Raw genomic sequence first — 24851 nt, 5'->3', positions numbered from 1 at the left:
TCCTCAAACTTTTCTTCTAAGTGTACTGCTAAGGAAACTCCAGACACAGCTGTTTCTAATAATAGGAGGAGCTACATGGAACTTACAGGCTTACTAGGAAAGGTTTTTTTTTTTTTTTTTTTTTTTTTTTTGATAAGAAGGAAGAAATGCTCCAGAGAACCGGCCTTTTAAATATCAGTTGATTTCCTAGGAGTCAGTCATTGTTTTTGTCTTTGATTACCTCTCTGTGTCTTCCTTGGAGGTATAACTTTCTAGATAGAAAGATTTTCTATGTTAAAGAAAGCCTACGTAACTGAAGGAAGAGGACTATACAGAACAGTAAGATGAAAGAGTATTTTAATCGTGGTAGAGATGAGCTGAATGCTATGAAATGGAGACAAGGGAGACAAGAATAGAAGAGGAATGTGAACAAATTTATGAAACTTCTTATTAATTATAAATTAGTTAAAACATACCTTGAACAGGGGAATCTTCTTTATGCAACATTGTGAATAAATTGGACTTATGTAAAGGTAATTCAGTATGCTGAAGGAGCTGAAAACAGGCAGTTCATGGATTACTTTATCAAGTACATAACCAATCCACTGTTCCCCAACCCGGGACAAATTTCAGGATATGCTCAAGAAAAAATAAATACAACAGGTAGAAAATTTCCTCTGGGGAGAATTCAGGAGCTTTTTTAAACAAGGGAAGTGTGAGTATCCCCTTTTACTTTTTGAGCTCTACCTTGTTCGTTCTCTGCTATTTGGTTCTGAATGCTCTGTAATGCTTTCATTCTCTTGAATGGTTTTATACTGTTTTGTTTTGCTTGACACTATCGTATATGAAGCTATGCTCAACTATTTCAAAGAAAGAGACATTATGGTAGTTACTGTTAATTATGAGTTGTCTTGTGGTAAAATGCTGTGTTACTTGAACTGTTCTGATCTGATCTGCTTTGTTATGTCTTCTTTTCTTTTAATCTCTTTAAAATAAAAAAAAAATAAACCAATCACGATGTCAAAACAAACAGAAAACCCCCAAAATCCCTAAGTAATTTCTGTCATATTGTAAGATTATGATTTGTTTTACTTTTTAAAGTTAAAGTTGTTTGTACTAAAAAATTAGTCTGGGTAGTCTGTGTTTAGTTGAGTGGTACAGGAGAAACAGAAACTCTTATATCAACCTTTATTTCCTCTCAAAGCGCTCATGATCAGAGGGAAGGCTGTTATTGATGGTAATGCACACCAGAAATAAAAAGCTGTCACTGAAAAAAGCTTTCAGTCTGTTAAACAGTACAAAAATGCTTCTCAAGCCCTGTGTTCAGATGCTTCTTTTAATTAGCTATCACACAAAGAATTAGATTCATTTCAAACTGTTCATTTTCCTCTCCTGTTTCCGTAAAAATCATTACTCATTAGTGTTTTCTTTGTTTAAATACCACCAAACTCCTATACTGGAATGGGCAACAGGATGTTAAAAGCATAAACTTTTCAGTTTGCAAAACTCTGGCTGAAGAGGAACAAAGATTCTCCACGAGGAGAAAACCATTTTTTAATGTCTTTGTTACTATTCTATAAGCATTTCATTCAGGAAGCTATGTCAGCATTACAATTCTGTATAGAGACTGTGTGTGTGTGTGTGTGTGTGTGTGTGTGTATAAGTGTGTGTTCCAGCATGAGTGTGATTAATAGCAGAGATCTCTTTGAACACTAGGTAAGAGGTTTTGAAATGTTCTGCATCTTTCCTACACTCTTCATTCCAATATTTTTCTTCCTTTCTTTCCTCTCTCCCAGGGCCATTAGGATAAGGAGGTTATTTGCTGTTCACTAACTGATAAAAGCAATGAGAAGAGATTGCTAAGTGGAATTAAGGGGATAAAAATGTCCAGGGCCAAAGAAGCTTTTTCTTTAATTAATAATTTCAATTTACTCTTAAGTATTATTTTTATGATAGACTTCAACATCTAATATTAAACAAGTATGCATTCTCCTTCATGTAGCTGCCAAATTGGAATCTCAGAGAATGAAAATCACACAGGCTTCCATGAAGCTTCTAATGTTCAAACTCTGTGCTGTCTTGTTTTCCATACACAGAACAAGATTTCTCAGGCCTTCTGTCACAGCATGGCATTTGTTCATTTGCTCTGCATTTCACAGACCCAGTCATAAAAAATTGAAACTTTAACCAGAAAAAGCAAATGCAATGAAAATAGAGTTCAGGAGATGCAATGTCTTGGAAAAAGAGGTTATTCCAAAGATACATTTTCTATAGATGGGCATAGTATTTCCCTTTATTGCCCCATTTTGAGTAACCTTTTGATTTGTTCCATTGTTTTAATTTGTTAATAAAATGAATGTTAATGGTGATAAGGGCTAATGGTAGTGGTGGTAATGAGAGACAGAGGGGGGAGAGAGAGAGAGAGAGAGAGAGAGAGAGAGAGAGAGAGAGAGACAGAGGGAGACAGAGACAGAGAGAGAGACAGAGAGAGACAGAGAGACAGAGAGAGAGAGACAGAGACAGACAGAGACAGACAGACAGAGACAGAGACAGACAGACAGACAGACAGAGAATGAATATGTGTATTGTGACCATGACCCATGTTTACCATGCATCTTACACAGATTTTTTCCAGAGCTGTGTCAGTGGATTAATGCAGATCATTTTAACCAGAAAAAACTTCTGTCACTCCTATAGGCACACATTTAATCCAACCCAGAAAATTCTTTCTCTTTTGGGCCCAACTAGTGTCTAAGAATTCCCTGATACTTCACACACAGAAGCTGTCTTCTCCATCAAAGAAGAATGAGACAAGTAGGAGGCCAAGAGATCATACTGGAGCATCTATGTGCTAATGTTACAAATGACGATTTATTTCTAATAAGTGCATTGGGACAAATGTAGGGTGACTTCAAATTATCAAGGTTCTTCAAAGAATAGGTTAATTGATTTTTTTCTGAATTCCCTCCTAGAATCTTAAATGAACAACTAAAAAAGAATAATTCTATGTATTTTAATAAAAAGAGCAAAAAAAAAGAAATAATATTATCCATGAAATATAATGATAAATATAGAAGGTGACATTTGATTCCTTTAATTTTACTCTTTATTATTCACAACTGTTATTAACAAATTCTGGGACAAATGTTAGAACTGCATTCCTAGTAACACATTTGCATTTTACTTTAAGTTGATTGCTACCTGGCTTTGCAAACAAGGATTTAATGAGTTGGGCTGCCTTTTCCTCTTCTTCTATTGCTATAGCTATTCTTTTCCCTACCAGTTTGTATACCTTTCATTATCATATTAGTCATTCTCCCATTGCTGTGACAGAATCCCCAGTACCTGCAACTCAAAGAAGAGAGGTTTATTATGCTCACAGGTTTCAGTGGGCTTATCCAAAATTGGCTGATTCCGAGACACACAGCTTGGTGGAAAGACATGAAGACTAGAGTTGCTCATAGGAAGGAAACAGAGACACATAAGAGGAGTGCAGGGCAAGAATATGCCCTTTCAGGTGCCTTTTATATTGGTCTTCCCCTTTCAACAAAGCCCAACCTCCAAACACATGAGACTTTTGAGGGTTGTTTTAGATTTAAACCGCAGCAATCACCTTTATCTCCATCATCCATTCAGCGCTTCCATCCAAGATATATCTATCTCTTGAAAAAAAAATTAACATGGAAAAGTGATATTTGAATAGCTTTTCTTTGAATATATTGCTCTAAGGCAATCAATTTAGTTTTAATTAGCCTAGAACTAAGCTTTTCTTTGTTGCAATGAAGAATTAAAACTGCTGTTAAATGCATTTTCTTGCAGGAAGATATTTGAAATGATTTTTAAAAATGATTATTCTATTTGCTGTACCCAGAAGTAGTGTCATCATACTGCAATATTCCAGATGGTTGCTGAAGTTACACTGAAACATCAAGACTTTTCTACCAGGCTTCTGTGATTGGCAAATAGCCTCTTTTAGGTAGCTAACAGATATTAATTCCCCTAACATTCTCATTTGCTTCAAGTGACTGTTTCTAGTGATTACTTTTCATCTGAAAACAGAACACACTTTCCCTTTGAATCATTGGAAAAATATGGTGCAATCAACATGTTTATACAACATTTAATTTTTTAAATGAGGAAAAATTGACTGGAGAATTATTAATGATGTTTTCTCTCCTTTTATTTTCTTTTTTGCGATACTTTGAATTAAACTCAGGTCCTTGTGCATGCTAGGCAAGTGCAATATCACTGAAGTACACCCCCAGCCCATTAATGCTATTTTTGACCTTCCACAATCAGTTCTACAAACAAGCTGATATTCAAAGAGCTTTAAGAAATCTAAAAGTTACAGTTGCAGTGTTTTTTTTTTTTATTGATTTATGTATTGTCTTGCTGTTCTACAAAACTGAGTGTCCAGGAAGTATTAGTTCATATAAAGGAGATCACCACATTTTCTCTCCAACATTAAATGTTCATTTAAAGAGGGAAGATTTTTCACCTACTCTTGTTCACTGTACCAACATATGTACTGCCCTTGCTACGTGTTGTCTCAGACACCAAGCCATCGTAAATGTGTTTGTTTCCCAAGCCAATGAAGTGCTTATTTTCTAAGAAAGAGTAAAACCAAGTTGCAGATAACTTTACATTCAGAGCTACTTGTATGCATGATCCAGAAAACTGTCTTCCTAGTAGCATAACTATGCATAGAATGCGTGAAATGATCTGACAGTTTTTAATCTACACAAAGTCAAACAATTGGTTCCAATTCTGCAGAGAGTTGACTAGGTGTTATAGCTGCCTGACTGAAAAGGCTAAAGAACTTAATTATGTCAAGATCTTAGGATACAGCTGTTGAAAACTGTCTCAGGTTGCTCAGGAGTTGCAGTATTTCAGCGTCTCTCATTTTAGGAAATAGTTCAATGGTCTTCTGTGTCATCTTATAATTTACTTATAAAGATGCTTTTCCAAATGACTTCTAAGCATCTAAATGAAGTGCAGCACGTTGTCACATGATTTTCTCCATCCCAGATGCCAAAATACAAGTTTCCTGTCTAGTCAATTTCTGCTTATCTCAGTCACCCTCAGCAATTCCTATTTTTCAGTTTCAATTTTCCAGGCATCCTTTTGCTTCATTTCCTTGCTCCCACATAACAGTAAAAATGATTTATACGTATGCCCATTTTGAAATCTCTTCTTTATGAATTGAATTGAATCAAGCTCATAGTACAAAAATGAAAACTCCAGGAAATATTGTGATTGATCAAATTGCAACCTAAATTATATGACTATACAATCCATGCTATCATCTATTATAAATATTAAATTCTCAAGCACCTGTGTTTTGATATATTTTACTTTTGTCCCAACCAGCCCAGCACTGAAGATCCCAATGAAGATAATTCAATTGCTTTGAATTCTGAAAGGGGCATCTTTATATCTATTTTTATGTTGCACCAAGAGTAAGTGAATTTCAAGTGTATGGACTATGAATTAGGAGAGAAACCAAATATTGGGTGGCACTTGCTAACTAATGGTGATCTATCAAATGGTTTAGGACAAAGTGGAGGTTCATCAGTTTTTTAGTCATCAGTTTTTCCAGTCACAATTTCTATCGCAAATTTAAACTAAATAGTAATGAATTCCTGCTGTTTAGTCAAACACCCAGCAAATGTCAAGCAATGGTTTTTTAGGCTTGCTTTTTGTCTCTGTCCTCTCTGTCTTGGCAATATCTCTTTGCTGGCTTTAGAAACTTTGTCTCCACACCCATTCTCCATCTCTTGCCCTTCCTGTGAAATTCTACTGGGCATATCTAGTTTTTTATATCTTATAGAACTGTGCTTTTTGTGTCCATTTCACTGTGGACTCTGCTAAATGACCAAATAAAAATCTGATGATCTCAATTTAGTAATTGAGTCTCTTATTTTTGTAGACATTTCTTAATGTATTATAGACAAATGAAAAGATAGAGTTTATGTGTATTATAAGGGCTGGTTATAGCATCACAAGTTTTGGAGTCTACCAAACAACTGCATAGGTACTTCAAATGTCTGTCAAAGTTCTGGCATCCTACCCCTCCTGCTTGCTGTCTTTGAGTGTAGCACTATGGAAATGGCTGCTTCATGATTGGGAGCCTAGGGAACATCAGATACAATTAGAGCATACAGTATATGCAGGTATGGAAATGTCACAGTGAAACCTATTAATTTGTGCAATTCATATGAGCTAATATTAATGGTAAATGAAGAAAGCACTGGGGAGGAAGAAAAATGGAAAAAATTCTAAGAAAAAGGAAAGAAGGCAATGAAAAAGATACATATAGCTGTTTATAATATCATATGCAATGTTCTTTTCACCATAGACTGGCTACAACAAGCAGGAGGGATAGGATGCCAGAACTTTGACAGACATTTGAAGTACCTAAGTAGCATCGTTTGACAGATGCCAAAACTTGTCATGCTGTAACCAACCCTGGATAATTCTTTCCTTTTGCAATTCCCTAGTGTATTAGATTACAGAAATAGTATTGCCGCTTGTATTTTAATAGTTTTGCAGAAAAAGCACCTGCAGTGGGTCTAAAAGGCTAAATAGAAGTCACATACTAGATTACAGTTTCTAGGAATTAACTTTTTTGGTGTCTAGAAACAGTGCTTGATATTTGAAAAGCACATTTCATTTTTATCGACTAGATTTTTCTGTTTATTGTTGTTAATTTATCACAATAAGGCCATGTTAACTATTGTTAAGATATCGAACTTCCAGGTAGAAATAAATGTCTTTCCAACTGGACATCAGGTCATACTAAATCATTTTAAAAATCTGCGTATAGTGCCCAGAAAATTACCTTGAGGCACTTGACACTTGACTATTGTTTTAAGTTCTACATTTATTTTATTGCCTCTGTCAAAGCAACTATCTTAGTTACTTTTCTCACTGCCAAGGCAAAAAACCCAACACCAAGAATTAAAAAGGAGAGATTTTATTGTAGCTCACAATTTGTGTAGGTTTCAGCCCATATTCAGCTGGCTCCAGGCTGGGTGGCATGGCAGAGGGACATCACAGAGGAGAGACAGTTCATGCCAAAGCAGGGCAGACAATAGCAAGCAGCAAGAAGCAAGTGACAAGTGACAAGCAATAAGCAGTGACTCTCTTTTTGTCCCTGATAGCCTATCTAGGCTTAATCTTAGAATTGAACCATGAATGACATCACATCCTTGATCCTAATACCAGGCACCTTATATCTAGCCACCTCTGAAAAGCCTCACCTATGAGCACATGAGACTTTGTGGAGACATATAGACACAAGTAACAAAGTTTACTTTGTAGTTTAATATACTGTTTCTCCTAGATAATATACACGGAGCGATCAAAATATATGATGAATATTTAATTTTTAAAAATTATTACAGTAAATGACACATCACCATTAATCCACATAAAGAAACACAATCTGTTGCTTTAAACACACATCCAATTTTTCTTGCCAAATTTAGCTATTTTACAGTTTTTTAGTGTGTAATTATAATAAATAAGGAATATATTGATTTAGGAAATTTGTGCATATATATTTCACATTTATTTATTTATTTATTTATTTTTAAAATTTATTTAAGAGGAAAAAGAGAAAAACACAAAACAAAACAAAGCGGTGTAAGGGTAAACGTAATACAGAACTACAAAAAAAAAACATAACAGTAAGAAATCACCTGTTAATAGATTACATATTATCATCTTGAAAATAGTTGCTCAAATCACAGTGTCAAAGAATACAAAGTGGACATTCAAACAGAGAGATTGCAAACAGCTGTGTTCATTGATCCAAAAACATTAATATAGTCAGCTATTTGACACCCCTAAACACACTTGCTGTTATATCCGTTAGAGCTCTTTTTTTCCCTCTCTTTTTTACAACAAAATTTACACATTTTGGATTTTATTACTCCTTAGTTCTTATTACTTTTTTTGGGGGGAGAGAATACAGTCAAATATGGCAAAACAAAGCTGTCAGTCAAAACCAAGGATAGACATAGCACATGATGTAGAACAGAGTACAAGGTTATCGACAATGGTTATCAACGTTGTCTCTTGTTTCCTTAAAAAGAATTTTCTATCTCATTAGATATTATAAAGTTGGACAAAACAGTAAAGAACAAGACCAATAAAACCTAGGCATTGTAAACATTACAGGACTTCCAAAGGAGACAATAGTCAAACCAGAATGGGCATCTTAGTGAATCTTATTGCCTGCAAAGTAGTTGCCTATACCCTCAAACTTGATACTATTTGACTATTTGTACTACACAACTTCACCTCCTCCCTCCCATTTCGGTGGAGACTACCCTTATCTTCTTACCATCTCAATGGAGACTACCTCCTATTTCCTATCATCTGTCTTTTCTCCATGGTAGGCTGAAGTTGTCTGGATTGTCCCTCCATATTTTATTGTTTTTGAAGTTAAACATGTTTCCTTTAATGGGGATGCCAACATCACACATTATGAAAGGCAAAGAAGAGGCTGGATTCCAAAAGACCCTCAATGGTAAGCAGGCTTCTGGGATCACGGATTGACATCTGTTTGTGGAGTCTCTGAAGGGCAGCAGGAGACAGTCAAGACAAGAGACAGAAAGAACCATTAGAGGACAGGGCAAGGTTGCTGGATATGGAGCACCTTCAAGTGCTTCGTGATGGTGATTCGGTTTCATGAGTATTTGTGATCTCTCTCCTTGTTCAAGTAATACTGGAGTAACATGACCATACCACCATAACAGTCCTCCACCACAGCCACCACTTCTACCCCTTCCCATCTTTAATTCTCTTCCTCTAGTCTAATCAACGTGGCTATTTTTGTAATAGTACCGTGATATTTTATCAGTGTAGTTTTCTAATATAACGATGCTTCCAACTTTGCTCTTGAACTTTCTGTATGGCTTTGGTTTTTCTGGATCTCTTTTGGTTCTGTGTAAATTTTAGCATTGATTTTTCTAGTTATATGAAGATTGCTGTAGGTATTTTGTTTTTGGGTTGCATTAAATCTAAAGGCCATTTTGACATTTCTGATTGTGTCTATCTAGGAACAAGATACATTTTTCCAGTTTATTTTTTCCATTTTCTAGTTTTCTTATCTGTATCTGTTTCCAAAGTACTATAGTTTCATTATAAAGGTCCTTTATTTCCTTGATTAGATTTTATGTAATTTTTTGAAGGTACTATGAATGAGATTGTTTTGCTGATTTCATTTTCAATACGTCCTTTGTTAGTATATAAGAATAGTATTGATTTTTCTGTATTGATTTGATATCTTGCTACTTTATTGAATTTGTTTATTTATTCTGAAATCACAGAGCTTTTTTGTTTTCTATGTAAAGGACCATGTCATTTGCAGTTGAGGATCGTTTGACTTCTTTCTTCTCACACATATTCCTTTTTTTTTTTTTTTTTCTTTTCTCTTGTCTGACGACTCCACCTAAAGTTTAGAACACTATATTGAACAAGAGCAGTGAGAAAGACATCCTCATCTTATTCCCGATTTTAGAGCAAATTTTTTCAAGTTTTCTTCATAAAGGATGATGTTGGGAGTTGGTCATTAATGGCATTTATCCATTTAATTTAAAAACCATTTATATCCATTTGTCAGGTTTTATTTTATCAAAACGATGTTGGATTTTGTCAAAGAATTTTTCTCCACCTATTGAGATGATCATGCGAGTTTTCTTTGCTTCTGTGTATGTAATGTATTACAATTATTGGTTCACATGTGTTGAATCATCCTTGTATTGTTGGGATAACGTCCACTTTGTCATGATGTGTGATCTTTTTAATAATTTCTTGCACTATATTTATTAATATCTTGTTGAGAATTTTTTCATCTATGGTCTTTAAGGTGATAGGCCTTTAGTTTTCTTCCTTTTCTTCTCCCCTTCTTCTCCTCCTACTTCTTTTAAGTCCTTGTCTGATTTTAGTATTAATGTCAGCTTCCAGGAACGAGTTTGGCAGTGCTAGTTCTCTTTCAGTTTCATGGAAGAGTTTGAGGAGTATTGACATTAGATCTTTCCTGAAGTTAGATAGAATTTTATGGTGAATTTATCAGGTCTTGGGCTTTTCTTAATTGATAGGAGTTTTGTTACTGGTTCAATCAATTTCCTGTTATTCGTCTATTCATGATTTTATGTCTTCTTGTAATTCATATGTATGTTTGAATTTCTTCATTTCTAGTAGTTTTTCCAATTTATTGGAATATAAGTTTTCAAAATATTTTCTTATAATCTTCTGGATTTCAGTGATGTCTACTCTGATTTCACCTTTTTAATTTGATACAGATTTTTTCTTTGCATTTTGGTAAGTTAGGCTAAGGGTTTATTGGTCTTTTTTTATTCTTTCAAAGAACCAACTCTGTCTCATTGTTCCCTCACATTGTTTTTCTATCAACTTCATTAATTTCTTCTGTGATATTTATAATTTCATTTCTTGTAGTAGTTTTGGATTTTTACTTTTGTTGCTTTTCTATGACCTTGTGATGCATCAATAGGTTTTTCATTTGGGATCATTCTATTCTTTCAATGTGTGCATTCACAGCTAATAAACTTTCCTTTTAGGACTGCTTTCATTGTGTCTCATAGGTTTTGGTATGTTATTTTTCCATTGTTATTTGGTTCTAGGTATTTTATTTATTCCCTAATTTCATCTGTGAGTCATTTTCAATAATATATGAATCTCTATGTTTTGCATAGTTTCTGTGGCTTCTTTTGCAATTGACTTCTAGTTCCATTCCTCTATAATCTACAAGTATGCAAGGAATTCTTTTAGTTATTTTCTTTTATATAGACATGTTTTGTGGAGGAGTGCTGGGGATTGAACACAGAACCTGCTGCAGGTTAAGCAAGTACTCTACCACTGAGCTACCCTCCAACATTTATAGACATATTTTACAGCCTAGGACATGGTTGATCTTTAAAAAAGTTCCATGTGGTGCTGAGAAATATAGATTCTATTTTTTTTAGATGAAAAATTTTATAGATGTCTGTTAAGTTCCTTTGATGGTGTTGTTTAACTCTGATACTATTTTTTGTATGTTTGACCTATTTTCAAGAATGTGTTATTGAATTCTAGTTTTGTGATTGTACTGGTGCCTAAACGTCCCTATATTTCTGGTAATCTTAGCTTTATTTAGTTGGACATAGTCACATTTGGTAAATGCATATATTACAGTTGTTAGTCTTTATACTGAATTGTTCTCTTTACCACTAAGTAATGACCTTCTTTGTCTTTTCTGGTATATTTTGGCTTAAGTTCACTTTTTGTTTTGAACAGTATTGCTGGTGATTTCAGAGTTTGCTTGCTGGGAGGATCATTTTCTAATCTCTTGCTTTCAGTCTGTGTTTTGCTTATGGCAGAAGTGTATCTCTTGCAGAAAGTATCTGGCCAAATTCTGTTTTTTGATCTAATCTATTTGTTGATTGAGGAGTTAAGATCATAGACATTGAGAGTTATCACTGAAAATTATGTCTCATTTACTATATATTACGTTATCTACCTAAATTTGGAAACTTTCCTATGGTATCATTAACTATTTTTTTGTACCTGTTGAGTCATCTTCTAGTTTTTCTTTATTCTTATAATTATAAAGTTGCATTTTTGAATCATGTAACAACTTTTGGTTCAGCTTCCATGGTGTCTTGCTTTTTAGAATAACACTGAGTGCATGATCTCTTACATCAGCTTTGCCTTTAACTTCTGACACTGTATTCATGTTTGAAAAATCTATCACTCATGATTCCATTGAACTTTTATCTCCAAAGTTTCTGTTTGATTTCTTCCCATAATTTCTAATTTTTTATCTCGATGATTGGTCATATTGTATTATTCTGTTTTCTTACTCAACACCATTGTTTCATTTGAAACTCACTGAATATTCATTAATTCTGTAATTTACTTGTTTTTCTAAATCTTTAAGCTTGAAAAACATATTACTAATTGGTTTACATGTTTCTTCTCTGATCTCTTCAAACATTTTGACCTATTGGCTTTTTATTTTTTTATTTTTTGTGTTTTTCCTTTTTATTGGTACCAGGGATTGAACTCACGACTGCCTGCTTGTAAGGCAGGTGCTTATGATGCTGAGCTAAATCCCCAGCCCCTATTGGCTTTTTAGCTCTTTACCTGCAACTTTCTCTACGTCATTACCTGTGAGATTAGCTTTTGGGGAGTTAATGTTTTTAGAGGCATATTTTTGTCTTACCTTTTCAAGGTTTCTGTTGTATTTCTACTACTGGTTGAAGATCAATTAGGATAGAAAAACTCTTGTCACTGCTGTGCAGAACCCTTTAGTTACATTCTGGATCTCTGTGATGTATTTTTGGGTTTGGTTATTTGAATATTCTCTTACGATCCAAACTTATTCTGCAGGCTTGATTTCTAGTACCACTCAGAAAGGATAACACTAGCAGCAGTAATACCGATGATAGGTTTCAGTCTGTGATCGGCTGGCTCCAAGGCAGACATATTATTACAGAAGTTTATGGCAAAACAAAGCAGCTTAATTCATGACTACTGGGAAACAGTACAGGAAGAGTGCCTGAGAAGAAGGAGTGAAGGACTAGCCTTTGCTACTTTCTGAACCATTGTGGAAGTCTTGTCATTAGTGTCTTTGGAGGTGTGATTAAAAAAAAAAAGTATGTTAATGTTTCTGCCCAATGCCTTCCAATAAAACGGCAGGTGTATCAAAACATTACCATGTGTCCTCATCCATCTCACTCACCCAGTCTGGTACAGTACTTCTAGCTGTCCCCTAAAGCTAAAATGGTCAGGAAGGGTAACTATTTTGTATTGATTTAGGACACTGAGGCAGTCACATTCACCAAGGAAGATCTCCAGAACTGCCTCAGAAAGTGATAAGAATGATAGAATAAATGTATTCACCATGAGAGGAGTAATTTGAGGGAAGATTAATTCCAATGTGTCATTTAATGTAATGTATTTTTTTAAAATGTAGGCATTTACCAGTTTCCACTGTGCCTGGCATATTGATTAAAGATTCTTTGTTATATCTTCACTTTTTTCTTTCAATTAAGTTAAAATATTATTATTTACTCTTTGGCAAAATCTTTGAAACCTAGTGCAGTTGGTAGGGGGAGAAATAAGACAAATGTAATCTTTGCTTATTTAGGGTTTAAAATTTAGCAAAAGATCGAGTCTTCAAACAAGTAGTTACAAGTGTCATGATTACTATAGAGATGCTATGAGGTCTATCCTCCTTAAAAAGATCAAGGAAGGGCTCCTTGAGGCAGTGAAAAAAAAGTTGGGACTACCATGATAATGTATCCATCATCTATTGTGTTTTGTTTTTGGTACTAAAAACTCTGTCTCCTACTAAAGAAAAGAAATAAATTGTGTAAACAGGAGGGAGGTATATTTTTTGCCCTTGCCTAAAAGAAATTCACATCTGGTAAGGTGGTTCTATATATTAATATCCAGTGGCTCTTACATCTTTCATTTCAGCCACCCAGGAATGTGGCTTCCATAATCAGGATTGCCACACTGGTAGTAAAATGTATCTTGTGGCTATTCTAGACTAGAAAAATCAGAAAGAAAGAAAACAAAATAATCTCCTAACTAAGTAAGCTTCCTTTTAAAAAGGAGTTTGCTTGACATCTTTCCTTCATAATAATCATTCAGTCTTAGTTGCATGGTCATCTGTGTCTGGAAAAAAGACCAAGAAATAGAGGTTTTTGAAGACTCAGCACATTCCCATTTCTAATAGACAGCTATGTTTATAATGTAAAAAGATAAAGATACTTGGTAGGCAATTATTTCTTCTTCAGATGAATGGGATATAATTCAAGGGAAGTATTTCTCAACAATTATATTTTCTTAATTAGACACATGTGCCTAATTACAAAAACACTTATTTTTGTTTTGTTTTTAAACTTTAGGGGATTCAACTCAGTGCTTCCACATTGACCTACATACTAAGTTTTTAATTTTAATTTTAATTTTTTTTCAATTTCGAGACTGGCTTTCTAATTGCTAAATTTCCTGCAACTAGAAATCTTCCTGCCTCAGCCTGCTAGTGTACTGGGATTACAAGCATGTACCACCATGCTTAGCTATCACTTAATTTTTTCATAATCTTTGTCACAATACCTTCCATTCTCTCTCACAAAAATTAGCCCTGTTTTGGTCATAGTTTGTTTTGTTTTGTGCTAATGAAGATTAAGCTAAGTGGATGCATAAGAGTGTAGTCTAGGAAGATTTTCTGATTTATGCATCACTTGTAGGTTGTGTTACTGCTGCTACTTAGAAATAGCAAACTACTTGAGCTTTCTGGAAATGGAATTCACTTTAACGCTTTCTTTCTACTTTATTGCCTACAGATAACTTCTGAATAGGTAACACATTGCTCTTTTTTAAAATTTTAAAGGTAATAAAATCCAACAAAACAAAATAGAACAAAGCCAATCAAAACAAAGTAGTAATATTGTTACAGAACTTCAAAGCAGGATACTAGGAAAACAACAGTAATTACCATAGTATATCTTGTTATATTCACAATAGCTGTCCATTCCATCAGGCATAACAAAATCAAAGCAAAAAACAATAAAACTAATCAAAACAGGACATTAAATAAAGCAAAACAATCAGAACAAAACAAAACAGTGAGAACAATTTTGGATTTCAAAGAAAAGACAGAAGGGAATTCCTTACATGTGCTACATTGTTTACTGTCATCCTCCCAATAGATGCTCATACCACTAGCCCCAGGCCTGCAAAAGCAATCAAACAATGCAAGCATTAGTTGATTTTTGTACTTTAGTTGATATCAAGTCAGCCTGTCTTTGGATCCAGTCGGTTGCTTACGGGGTGAGGGTGGTGGAGGGTGATGTTTGATTCTTAGCTTGCGTGCTAGTAGGCTCACAGAAGATGCTATTTACTTTTTTTCTTCTTGGATCCCACATGGCTTGCATGGCTTACCAGAAAGACTGGCTAGTTGGCTTCTTGGTGGTCTCCTTCCAGTTCCAGCATGAGGCACTCACTTTTCTCTTCCTGCACCCCGAACACATTGCTCTCATACATGCAATCTTGAACTATTTTAATGCTGGTGTTTGGTCTCTGATCATTAGGATCTTTTGGTTAATACCCCAAAGATCTGAACCAAAGTAAAGAACTTCTACCATTATTGAACACGTCTGTTGTGACTGGATATCTATACAAAACAAACAGCCTCTTAGCTCCTTTCTTCCATTAGGAATTAGAAAGTTTTAGCAAATCCAGAGATGATGTGATCACTGTTTTCTAGAATTACTTCCTGACTTAGTTGTCATTGCCTCTTATACCTTCATGCCTTCACAAGACTGATGTTTTTAAGATTTTACACAAGGTTTATTTATTTATGTATTTATTGCCAACCGTTTTAGAATTCTCTCACCAACATATCTAATCACAAATTCTGCTCCACTTCCTGAAAAATACTTATGATTAATTTCTAGATTGAAGAAGCTTTATTTTTTCTCTGTATTTTTCTATGATCTAAAATAAATAGATCTGTTTTGAGCTGAAGATTTCTCTGACCTCAAAATTTATGTCTTTTTCTAGATATATATGCTCTTTTTTCATATATATTTTCATGTTTTGCAAATCCTGGCTTCAATTTTATAAGCAGGAAAGACCAGTTTTTAAATTCATCAGTCAACTCTGTTTGTTTGTATTTATGAATTTAAAACACATTCATTCATTTGTGTATTTTGTGTTTGAATTTCTAAAACTATGTATGAATTTTAGAATCTTACATTTTACTATACTTAAATTTGTCAATAATTTTACATTTAATTTAGCAAAATATCAAATCATAAATAGTTTCATAAGAAGAATCTTAGCAGGAAATTAAATTTAAATGAAACTTATTGAGGGTGGTTCAGCTCTTGAATTATCTGGCCCTGCAAAAAGTACGTAGTCCTTAGGTATATCCAAACATGTATCCCATACTTTCACATTTTAGGACTTTTAGGGGTATATGTATGTTTGTTTAATTAATAGGATATTGTATGGTGGCACTGAGAGTTTGCAGGGAAGAGGCAGAGAAATGGCTTTTACAAATCTTTTGTTTCGCAGATGTGGCCATATAGCCCTCCAGTGAAACTGCACTAGTGTTTGCAGAATTATTGTTGTTTTAATCTAGAAGGTATTTTGAGGATAAAGGTAATTAATTATCAGGATCCAACTCTGAAAATTGTAAGTGTCTCATTCCCTAGCATTGAAAAGGGGTATAAAATTTATATTTTAAAGCTAAATTGTGTCCACGTATACAGAAGGGATCTTATCTTTAGTTGACTTTTAAAATAACCTAAATAAGAACAGGGACCATGTCCAGAGTTGTGTTCAGATCTAGACTCAGTTCAGATTAGTTCCTTCACAGTTAACTGTTTCTAATTTGTTTTCTCTAAATGTTGAGGTAAACAATAAACTCAACTATTTTTAGTGCCCTTCCCTTCACCAAAAAGCCTTTTGTGAATGCAGCAGAGAATTGTCTTGCTCTCATAGCTTTCTACTTTGTAAAAACAATTTCAGAAGTAAATGGAAAATGCTAGAAGTAGAAAAACAAGTATACCAGGCAGGTGTGTCACATACAGACTGATTTTAGGCAAGATTTTGAATTGCAGTCTTCTCCCTCCCTGTAAAAAGCAGTCTTAGCATATATTTCCAAAGTTTTTTGAGGTTGTCCTCTCTCTCTCTCTCTCTCTCTCCATATATACACACACATATATGTATATATATGTATATGTATATATTTAAGTACTCACATGCATATATTTTTATTATTACTTCCTCTTCTACTAGTCTCACTTCCCCCAGTCCTGCCCCAAGAATTTCTATAAATGTTAGGTTGTTCATAGTTTGATGCATTTTGTAATGCGATGAAATTTTTCATTGGACCATCCTTCCTGCAAGATTGTAACTTAAATGTAAATGGATGTGGAAAATGATAGCTATAAATTGCCCATTGGAGTTAACAGTTTTCAGATGCACAAGCAGAAATTCATCATAGTTTCATGCTTTGAAGTAGTCTGTGTAGAAAGACCCTGTGACAGCCAGATGGAAGGCTTAATCTTTAATGAACCTGACCTGGAAAGAGAAAAGGTTGTCATGTCAATAATTATGAATTCTAGCCATTGATATATTTTATGATAAATTTAAAGTAGTCCATGAAGCATTCCTATTTTTTATTTATAATTAACATGTAATGGATTGTAAATACTTCTAGGGTACAATGTTATGTTTAAATACATATATCCCAACAGGTACTGTTAAAACTATGGTAACTAACCTTTTTTTAAATCTCATTATTTCTTTATGTTTAGACCTTTGGTTTCCACTATTCTAGTTCTTCTCAAGTATAAAATGGATTATGTCTTCTGTAATCACCTTATTGCTAGAAATTAGAAATTATGCCTTCTATCTAAGTGTACATCTAATTTCCCTTATCTTCCAACTCAATCTTCTAAGTTTCTAGTGACTGTCTACTCTTATGTTTTGAGATCTTTTGTATCCTTCACCTATGAAAGATAACATGTGGTACTTGTCTCTGTTTCTAGATTATTTCAGTTAGCCTAATGTCCTCTAGTTGCATTCATTTTACTTCAAATGATAGGCTTTCAAATTTTCTTTATGGATATATGTATATATCTATATTTATAATACAGATATATGTATAGTTGTCTTTACCCGTTCATTTATTATTAGGCAATTGGGCTGATTCTGTATCATGTCTATTGTGAATAGAGCTGAAATGAACATGGAATTAACATGAACATGGATTATCTCTTTGGTATACCAATTTCATTTCCTTTCATTTCCTTTTATAGCTGGAATATATGGTTGATTTTTTTATGTTTTCAAAAACTTCCATACTGTTTTCCATATGACTGCAGATGAGAAAGACAGCAAATGATGGCTAACTGGAGCTAATTAAGTGATGCTCAACATACGAGTGTGTGTACATAGGAACAAAGTGAAGTTATGGGCTCACTAGAAGAAAGAGGCTTCAGCATATTTCTTCTGATGGGAAATCCAGTTATAGAAATGGTATAGTGAGCTGATTGGCTGGTAGAACTGTTGCTCAAAAAGAAATGATTGAGTTTTCAAAGACCAATATTGTATTGGTTATAGGTAAGGTAGAACATTAGTTGGCAGTGCTGCTTCTCAAAAAATGTTCATATTTTCTTAGATGAATTGACTATTGATTTCCCTGTCCTGCCTCCACTCCCTTTTCTGCTAAATCCAGTTTCAAACACAAGTGATTTTTAGTGGGAAATGTTGATAAAAATGTTGATGCTCAGCACCTTGACAGTTAGGATAAACTTTTTTAAAATATATTTTTTCATCACAACATGTTTCCCCTAAAGTTTTTTGTTTCATCAGCGGTGGAAACAGCAAAAACAATGTTTAAAAGGGAGTATATAGGAGATGATCTATACCCCTTTCAAAATCCAATCCTTTTACATTTATCCTAAAAGGCAATTAGGATGATCTAAAAGTACTGTTTCACCAGAAAGACCTGTGGATTCCTAAGAAACCAGAACACTGGAGAGTAACAGTGATTCTCAGGAAAAGCTGATGAAATTATGTTTTCTTTTCTCCAAACAGATCAGAATGAAGGATTTCATTGCAGGGAAGAATGCCGGATTCTTGGTCACTCTGACAGGTGCTGGATGCCCCGGAACCCCATGCCCACCCGCTCCAAGTCCCCTGAGCATGTGAGGAACATCATTGCGCTGTCCATTGAAGCTACTGCTGCTGATGTTGAAGCTTATGATGACTGTGGCCCCACCAAACGTACTTTTGCAACCTTTGGGAAAGATGTCAATGATCAGCCGGCTGAGGAGAGGCCCACCTTAAAAAGCAAGAGGACTGTTGATGTGACCATCTGCAGTCCCAAGGTCAACAGTGCTATCCGGGAGGCAGGCAATGGTTGTGAGGCTATTAGCCCAGTCACCTCTCCTCTCCATCTCAAGAGTCCTCTGCCCACCAAGCCTTCTGTGTCTTACATGGTTGCTCTAGCTCCTCCAACCCGTGATATGGAGCAGTACATCAGTAATGTCAACAATGGCCCTTCTCGTCCTTCTGAAGCTGAGCCCCGTGGAGCTGACAGGGAAAAAGTTATTCATGAGGTCAGCACTATTCTGAAGGAGGGTCGTGACAAAGAGTCCCCCAGTGTGAAGCGTCTGAAGGATATTGTTCTTTAAATCGATCTTGGGAAAGAAGAGAAAGAAACCATGCTGGCTAGCAAAAATGCAGAAGCTGCTCATTTTAATTACTTACCAACGTTGGTTCTTGAGTGGCTGTATTTCAGAGCTTTCCCTAAGTGTGTTGTTTATAAATGACTATTATCCTGCAACAGTCCCTCTCGTTTCAACAGGCAGCAGGGGTGTTCAGTTGGAGCAAATTAGCTTTGATTTGAGTTGTTCATGGGGCCTTGATGTTGGGGAAACAGAGATAAATTCAGTTGTGAAAAGTATTATGTATTAAGTGTTTGAATTTATATATTTTTCTATGTCAAATTTATAAATTATCATTGTTTGTGGATGATTACATTTAAAAAGGCAAAAATCAAACAAAAAAAGCTCTGGACACATTTAATAAGCTCGCTACTGTTTTTGTAGTGTAGACAAGTTAATGGTCATATATTGTGTACTATTCATTGATTCAGTGATGTAAAATCGAGCCCCCAACAGGTTGTTTCTGACGCTCAAGTAGTTTCCATTGCCGCTATTTTGCTGTGGACACCCCTGCTTTAAGAACCCTTTTGCTAGCTGTGCTATTGTTGTTTTTGATATTGCAAATTGCTATGTGTGTGGTGATGGCAAAAGGCTTTTAAGGATTGGTGTTTTTCTTTTCTTTAAAAACAAAGTACAGACAAACACAAAGTGCAAAAAACTGAGACAGCAATTGAGTAAGCAACACCACACCTAGTTGAGTACTTAGATGATATTCAGGTTTATCAAACCATGTAGTGATTGCTTATCATCTTGGAAAGTATTTTTCCTGCCTTTCAGTCTTCTGCCTGGTTCTGTGATAGATAGTTTCAGAAAGTCATTTTTGGATATGCTGCTATCTAATTGGCAGTTGTCAGAAATACTGTGCTGAAAGTTTTATGAGATCCATTTTTCTTTATCTCAATCCCTGAATAGGAAAGTTGTTCTTGAAGTTATCAGGTTTCAAGCTTAGAAATTCCCTTTCTCCAAACATCTAAAACCTAAAATGACTGATTCTATTTTGAGATCTAAATTAGCGTCTTTTTGTCACATATTTCCTGATTCAGTGTTTCTCAATTATGATTGGAATTAGACTGTAAAATACTTCATGGACTGGAATTGAGAACTCCAAATTGCTCTGTATCTTAGGCTTAAAAATAAGGATAGAGTAAGTAGTACCCACTGTATATTTAACAAAAGACAGATAAGAGGTAATAGCATCACTAATCCACTTACTGTGCCTTCTAAATGGAGACACTCAGACACTTGAATTTGTCTTTTTATGACTAATATTTTTGATTAAAATGTGAACGAGAAACTATTAAAACAAAAATCCTTTAGATTTAGGTAATTCTTATAAAATGTGTGTGTACCTTTTTTAAATTAATAAATTGAACATTCTTTTTGTTGTTGTTTTAACACTTTTCTAACTCCTAATTTATCATTTTTTCTGTTAATATTCACTGGCCAACATAGTATTCTTGCAGCTTAAGGGTTGATTATTTAATAATAAAAAAATATGTCATATGTGCTCTACCTTTGCCTTAAATGAGTTTCTAGAGAAACATGTTTTGAGCTTTTCTTCATAATCATTTCATGTTTTGAAATTCAAGGTTGCCAGAAAGAAGGTCTGGAGGTTAGAGCACTAAACTACAGAAGAATTTGTTTTCTTAAGTTTATGTAGATAATGTCAGCTGTTGTCAATGTTTTAGTTATTTTTGCTTGAGTTCCTAGCTTTATCTATATACTAGGAATATTTTCTTTTATGGAAGGGGAAAGGGCATTGAGGGAGGGAGGGTGGTAAGACAGTTGGGTGGGGTTAGTAAGAAAGAACATTTCTGAAAAAAAGAACCTGTGATGAAGCTACAAATCCACTTTTACTTCTTATTCAGTGCTGAATACTACCTCATACAAAATATTGGTATGGCTGCAAATTTCCCTCTGAAACTGACACAATTAGAAATGCACTTCCATAACAGCTTTATTTTGCATCATTTTATTCTCATACTTTTTTCTACACTTCTGATTTATTTCATTTTGGTAGTAGATTCTACGATAGGTATGTATTTCCCTTTACAAATGACTATTTGGTTAACCCAATAATGACAAACAACAAAAAATCTCCTTTAAGTTATGATAGCTGCCAATAGAATTTAGATTGTTTACCCATTATCCATCCTGTTATTATGTCATTAGTACCATCCCAAGGTCACTTTGAAGTTACATTAGACAGTTTTCTACAGGCATATTTCATTCTATGCTCAGTAGGAATGAGGGAGCTGGAAAGATTGTGGAAAGTAGATACATTAAATGCTATGTGGCTGTTGAGCCAGAAGAGCCACTGGCTGCCATGTCTCTTACCAGCCAAGTTTAAAATAAAGTAGCAACGGCATTAATTTTGCTTTTTGACTGCGTTTTCTTCAGTTTTCCCCCCAAATTGAGTTGCAGGTTGTAGATTCATCTTTTTTTCCCTTCGCCAAATACTTTGCTCTCATTGAGCAGTCAAAGATTTTTGATTGTTTGTTTGTTTTTGCTTCCAAAACTTTACTGATCATGTTCAGTGATTTTCTCCCATTAAAAACATCTTATTTTCCTCTACAATTGTCTGATATATGCATCCTTCCAGAAGCACAAGTGAATTCTAGAAAGGCTTTACAAGCTGATCTTAAAAACAGGCAGTACTTGCAAATCAGAACTTTCTGCAAGGATCCTAAATCTTCTTTTGGCTCATGTTTTTACTTTTCTTTTAAGCATGCCTAGTGAAAAGCCACAAGGGCCAAAGGGCCAAACATTATTTATTTTCCTCCTTCTAACATGTAACACATTTAAACAACAGGGAACAAGTTTAATTTCTAAATCCTTTTATTCTAATGTTTCATAGTTTTGAAGCATGACATACTTTGCTATCAATTGTTTTCAGCAATTCTGTGGGGCAGATAAACTTTTCCATGCAATATTAGGAGTTTAGTTTGCATTGGTGGATTGCTTTCCCCACTGTGGAAATATATGATACAACAAAAAAAAGAATCAAATTATCTTTTGCATATAATAGTTTATGAACTGGTTCACAATGACAACATCCTCTGACCTCTTAAATCTGTTAGACTAAATTGTGGTCCATCTTATTACTGACATAGGTAATGAGCTAAGGGATCCTGCAGATCCTGCAGAGCAGTGGTTCTCAAAATGCAGTCCCTGGAGCACAAACAAGAAAATCACTTGGGAACTTCTTAGAAATACTAATTCTCTGCATCAAAACCTGCGGATGGAGTCCACCAATCCAGTAAAATCAGATATCAGCAAAATTTTGGGGCTTATTAAAACTCAATTTGGTAGACTCTTTCCTTAGAGTTTCTGATTCAAATGGTCTGGCCTGATTCTGTGCATATCTAAAGTTTCCCAAGTGATTCTGATAGGACCACACTTTGAGTATCACTACTCCAGAATTAACCTGCCTAATAGAACTAGTGGTACCCAAGTTGTCCATTTAAACAAATTCTCTCACATGGTGACTCACTGATCATTAATGAAAAATATTATATAAAACACAACCCTCTGAAATCTGGAACCACCCAGACTATATCTTCCCAATAAGTTTCACTTCAGCATGTGATTAACTGATTGAGGGGAATTTGGTTGACCTTTTTCTGTGCCCTTTCATATGAAAATCAAACAAAAAATGTTGTTTACTTGAAGCAGCAAAGACAAAGGACAGTTTGGGGAAAGGCAGGGATAAAAAGGATAGCTCATTTGAGTATCCAAAGTAAAAACAACAACAAAAATGATTATTATTGTATATAGTAGTTCTGGCTAACATTCCACTTCATGGGGATCATTTTGGTGTTGAATGCTCCCCACGGCATCCTAACAAGTCTGGTCCACTTGGCTCTTTACCCAGGGTAATAAGACTCTTATGGACTTTGAAAATCTGGCATAAATGAGCTCTTAAGTCCATTGTATACAGTTCTAGTGTTTGCCTTCTTGGTAAAATTACATTTAAGAATGTCATTTCATGAGTCAAATTGTATCTGCTGACACTGAAGTGTATTGAGATATTGTTCTTTAGTTTAAGTATGTAACAAAGTAATATTCAAAGGGGATGTGTGGGGGTGGGGCTGGGACCGGGTGGCTTTATATTGATAATGAAATATTCCAGAGCAAAACACATTGTCCTAATGAAGTTGTTGCAGCTCTCTTTGTTTTCTCGTGAGGCTGGAATTGGCCTGTGGGTCACTTGTTGTGCAAAAGTGAATTAATTTCAAATAACAATCATGTTGCTTTCATAAAACAAAGAAAATAAACCACCTTGTCTGAGATATACATTGCAAGAGGCTCTTGGTAAAGAACAACCCACAAACACCCGATCTTGATTGGAAAGCATTCTAGGTCATTAGGGAAAACAGATGATGCTGACTGTTGCTTCAGCTGTGTTGGCAATTAAAGATGACCTTGTTACTAACTGCAAGTTGCTATGACCTTTAGTAAACAAACCAGCCAACAACATTACAGCACTGGTTAGGTAGACTTTCACTTGCACTGGCTGGCGTTCAGCTGAGGAAGGCTAGGATACTGACTTTAATGACCAAGAGCCAGACTAGCTTAAGCTAGAAATTCAGCAACAAATACCTCTTGTGCCGTCTGAATGCTAAGGTATTAGTTGCAAAAGGCTTACTATACCTTCACTTTTCTAGTGAGGGGAATGAGTCTGATGATACTATTATTGTTTACCTGTCAAACCAGGGTGGAAATTTAGATGGATACAAGTACAGTATGTTTCATTGAACAGTTTCTGTTGCTGATTATATGAAGATGAAATTGTTGTATATGCTGATCTGTATTTTATGTACATTTTCACAGTGATTGAATCATTGTAAAAAAAGACAAAAAAGAATCACAGCTCTATTTTATGAAGATGATAAAGCAGCTTTATTAAATTATTACAGTTATGTTTTAAATGGTATTATCTGCCACATTGTTACTTTTTATCTGGTGGTTCTCTGTTTCCCCCTTAAATGTGTTTTCTCTGCTTCAAAATTTAATGCATTTTAATATTAAATGATATTATGGAAAAATTATCAAGTGTCTGGTGAAGTGTGTTTCAGAGCATATTTGTTGGCTTGGAATAAGGATAATTCTTAGATCTAGAAGGTAATCAGACTTTGATGTGGTCATTGATGTTCAGATCTTTTCCATTTCACACAACTCCCCACTCTCCAACTGAGAGGAATCCCTTCCTCCAATCAGGCTCCAGTCACAGTCACTGCTGAGTACCCCCTCTCCCTGCCATTCCTATCGGTACCTTTGTGTGAGAAAGAGGGGGTCTCATCCACATTCAAAATGGCAAAGACTTTCTAGGGTGGAATTTTGAACAAGAGTGTTAAAAATCATTCCTTAAAATAAATCACTTTGGGGGCAACTTCAACATGGAACTGCTTTTAAAACGTGGAAAATAGTAGAAGCTGTTATAGGGGAAAAGTTAGTTTAAAACAAATGTGACCTGGCTGCCTCTTTGATGCCTTCAGGCATGAAAGCAAAGCAATGGGAAAGGCTCTCATTATGGACATAACAAAGCCGCAGATAAAGCTCTGATAACTTTCTTTATGTAAACCGTTATTCTCTGGGACTTAGCAT

The 24851-nt window shown here is 34.9% G+C and overlaps 1 protein-coding gene across 2 annotated transcripts in view; it reads left to right on the top strand.

The window, feature by feature from the left end:
• The window catches only part of Pcdh19 (protocadherin 19), a 132261-nt gene extending 107966 nt beyond the window's left edge, over positions 1–24295 (top strand). For both annotated transcript variants that reach the window (XM_005004165.4, XM_003470961.5), the window contains exon 5: positions 18613–24295. In XM_005004165.4, the coding sequence (XP_005004222.1) occupies positions 18613–19211 (599 nt within the window). In that variant the 3' untranslated portion in view covers positions 19212–24295. The remainder of the gene's footprint in view (positions 1–18612) is intronic.
• The last annotated feature ends 556 nt before the right edge of the window (positions 24296–24851 follow it).

This window comes from Cavia porcellus, unplaced genomic scaffold (genome assembly GCF_034190915.1).
Source record: "Cavia porcellus strain 051 isolate PalLab524CR breed Dunkin Hartley unplaced genomic scaffold, mCavPor4.1 scaffold_3, whole genome shotgun sequence".
NCBI lineage: Eukaryota > Metazoa > Chordata > Mammalia > Rodentia > Caviidae > Cavia > Cavia porcellus.
This window is presented reverse-complemented; position numbering and strand designations above follow the sequence as displayed.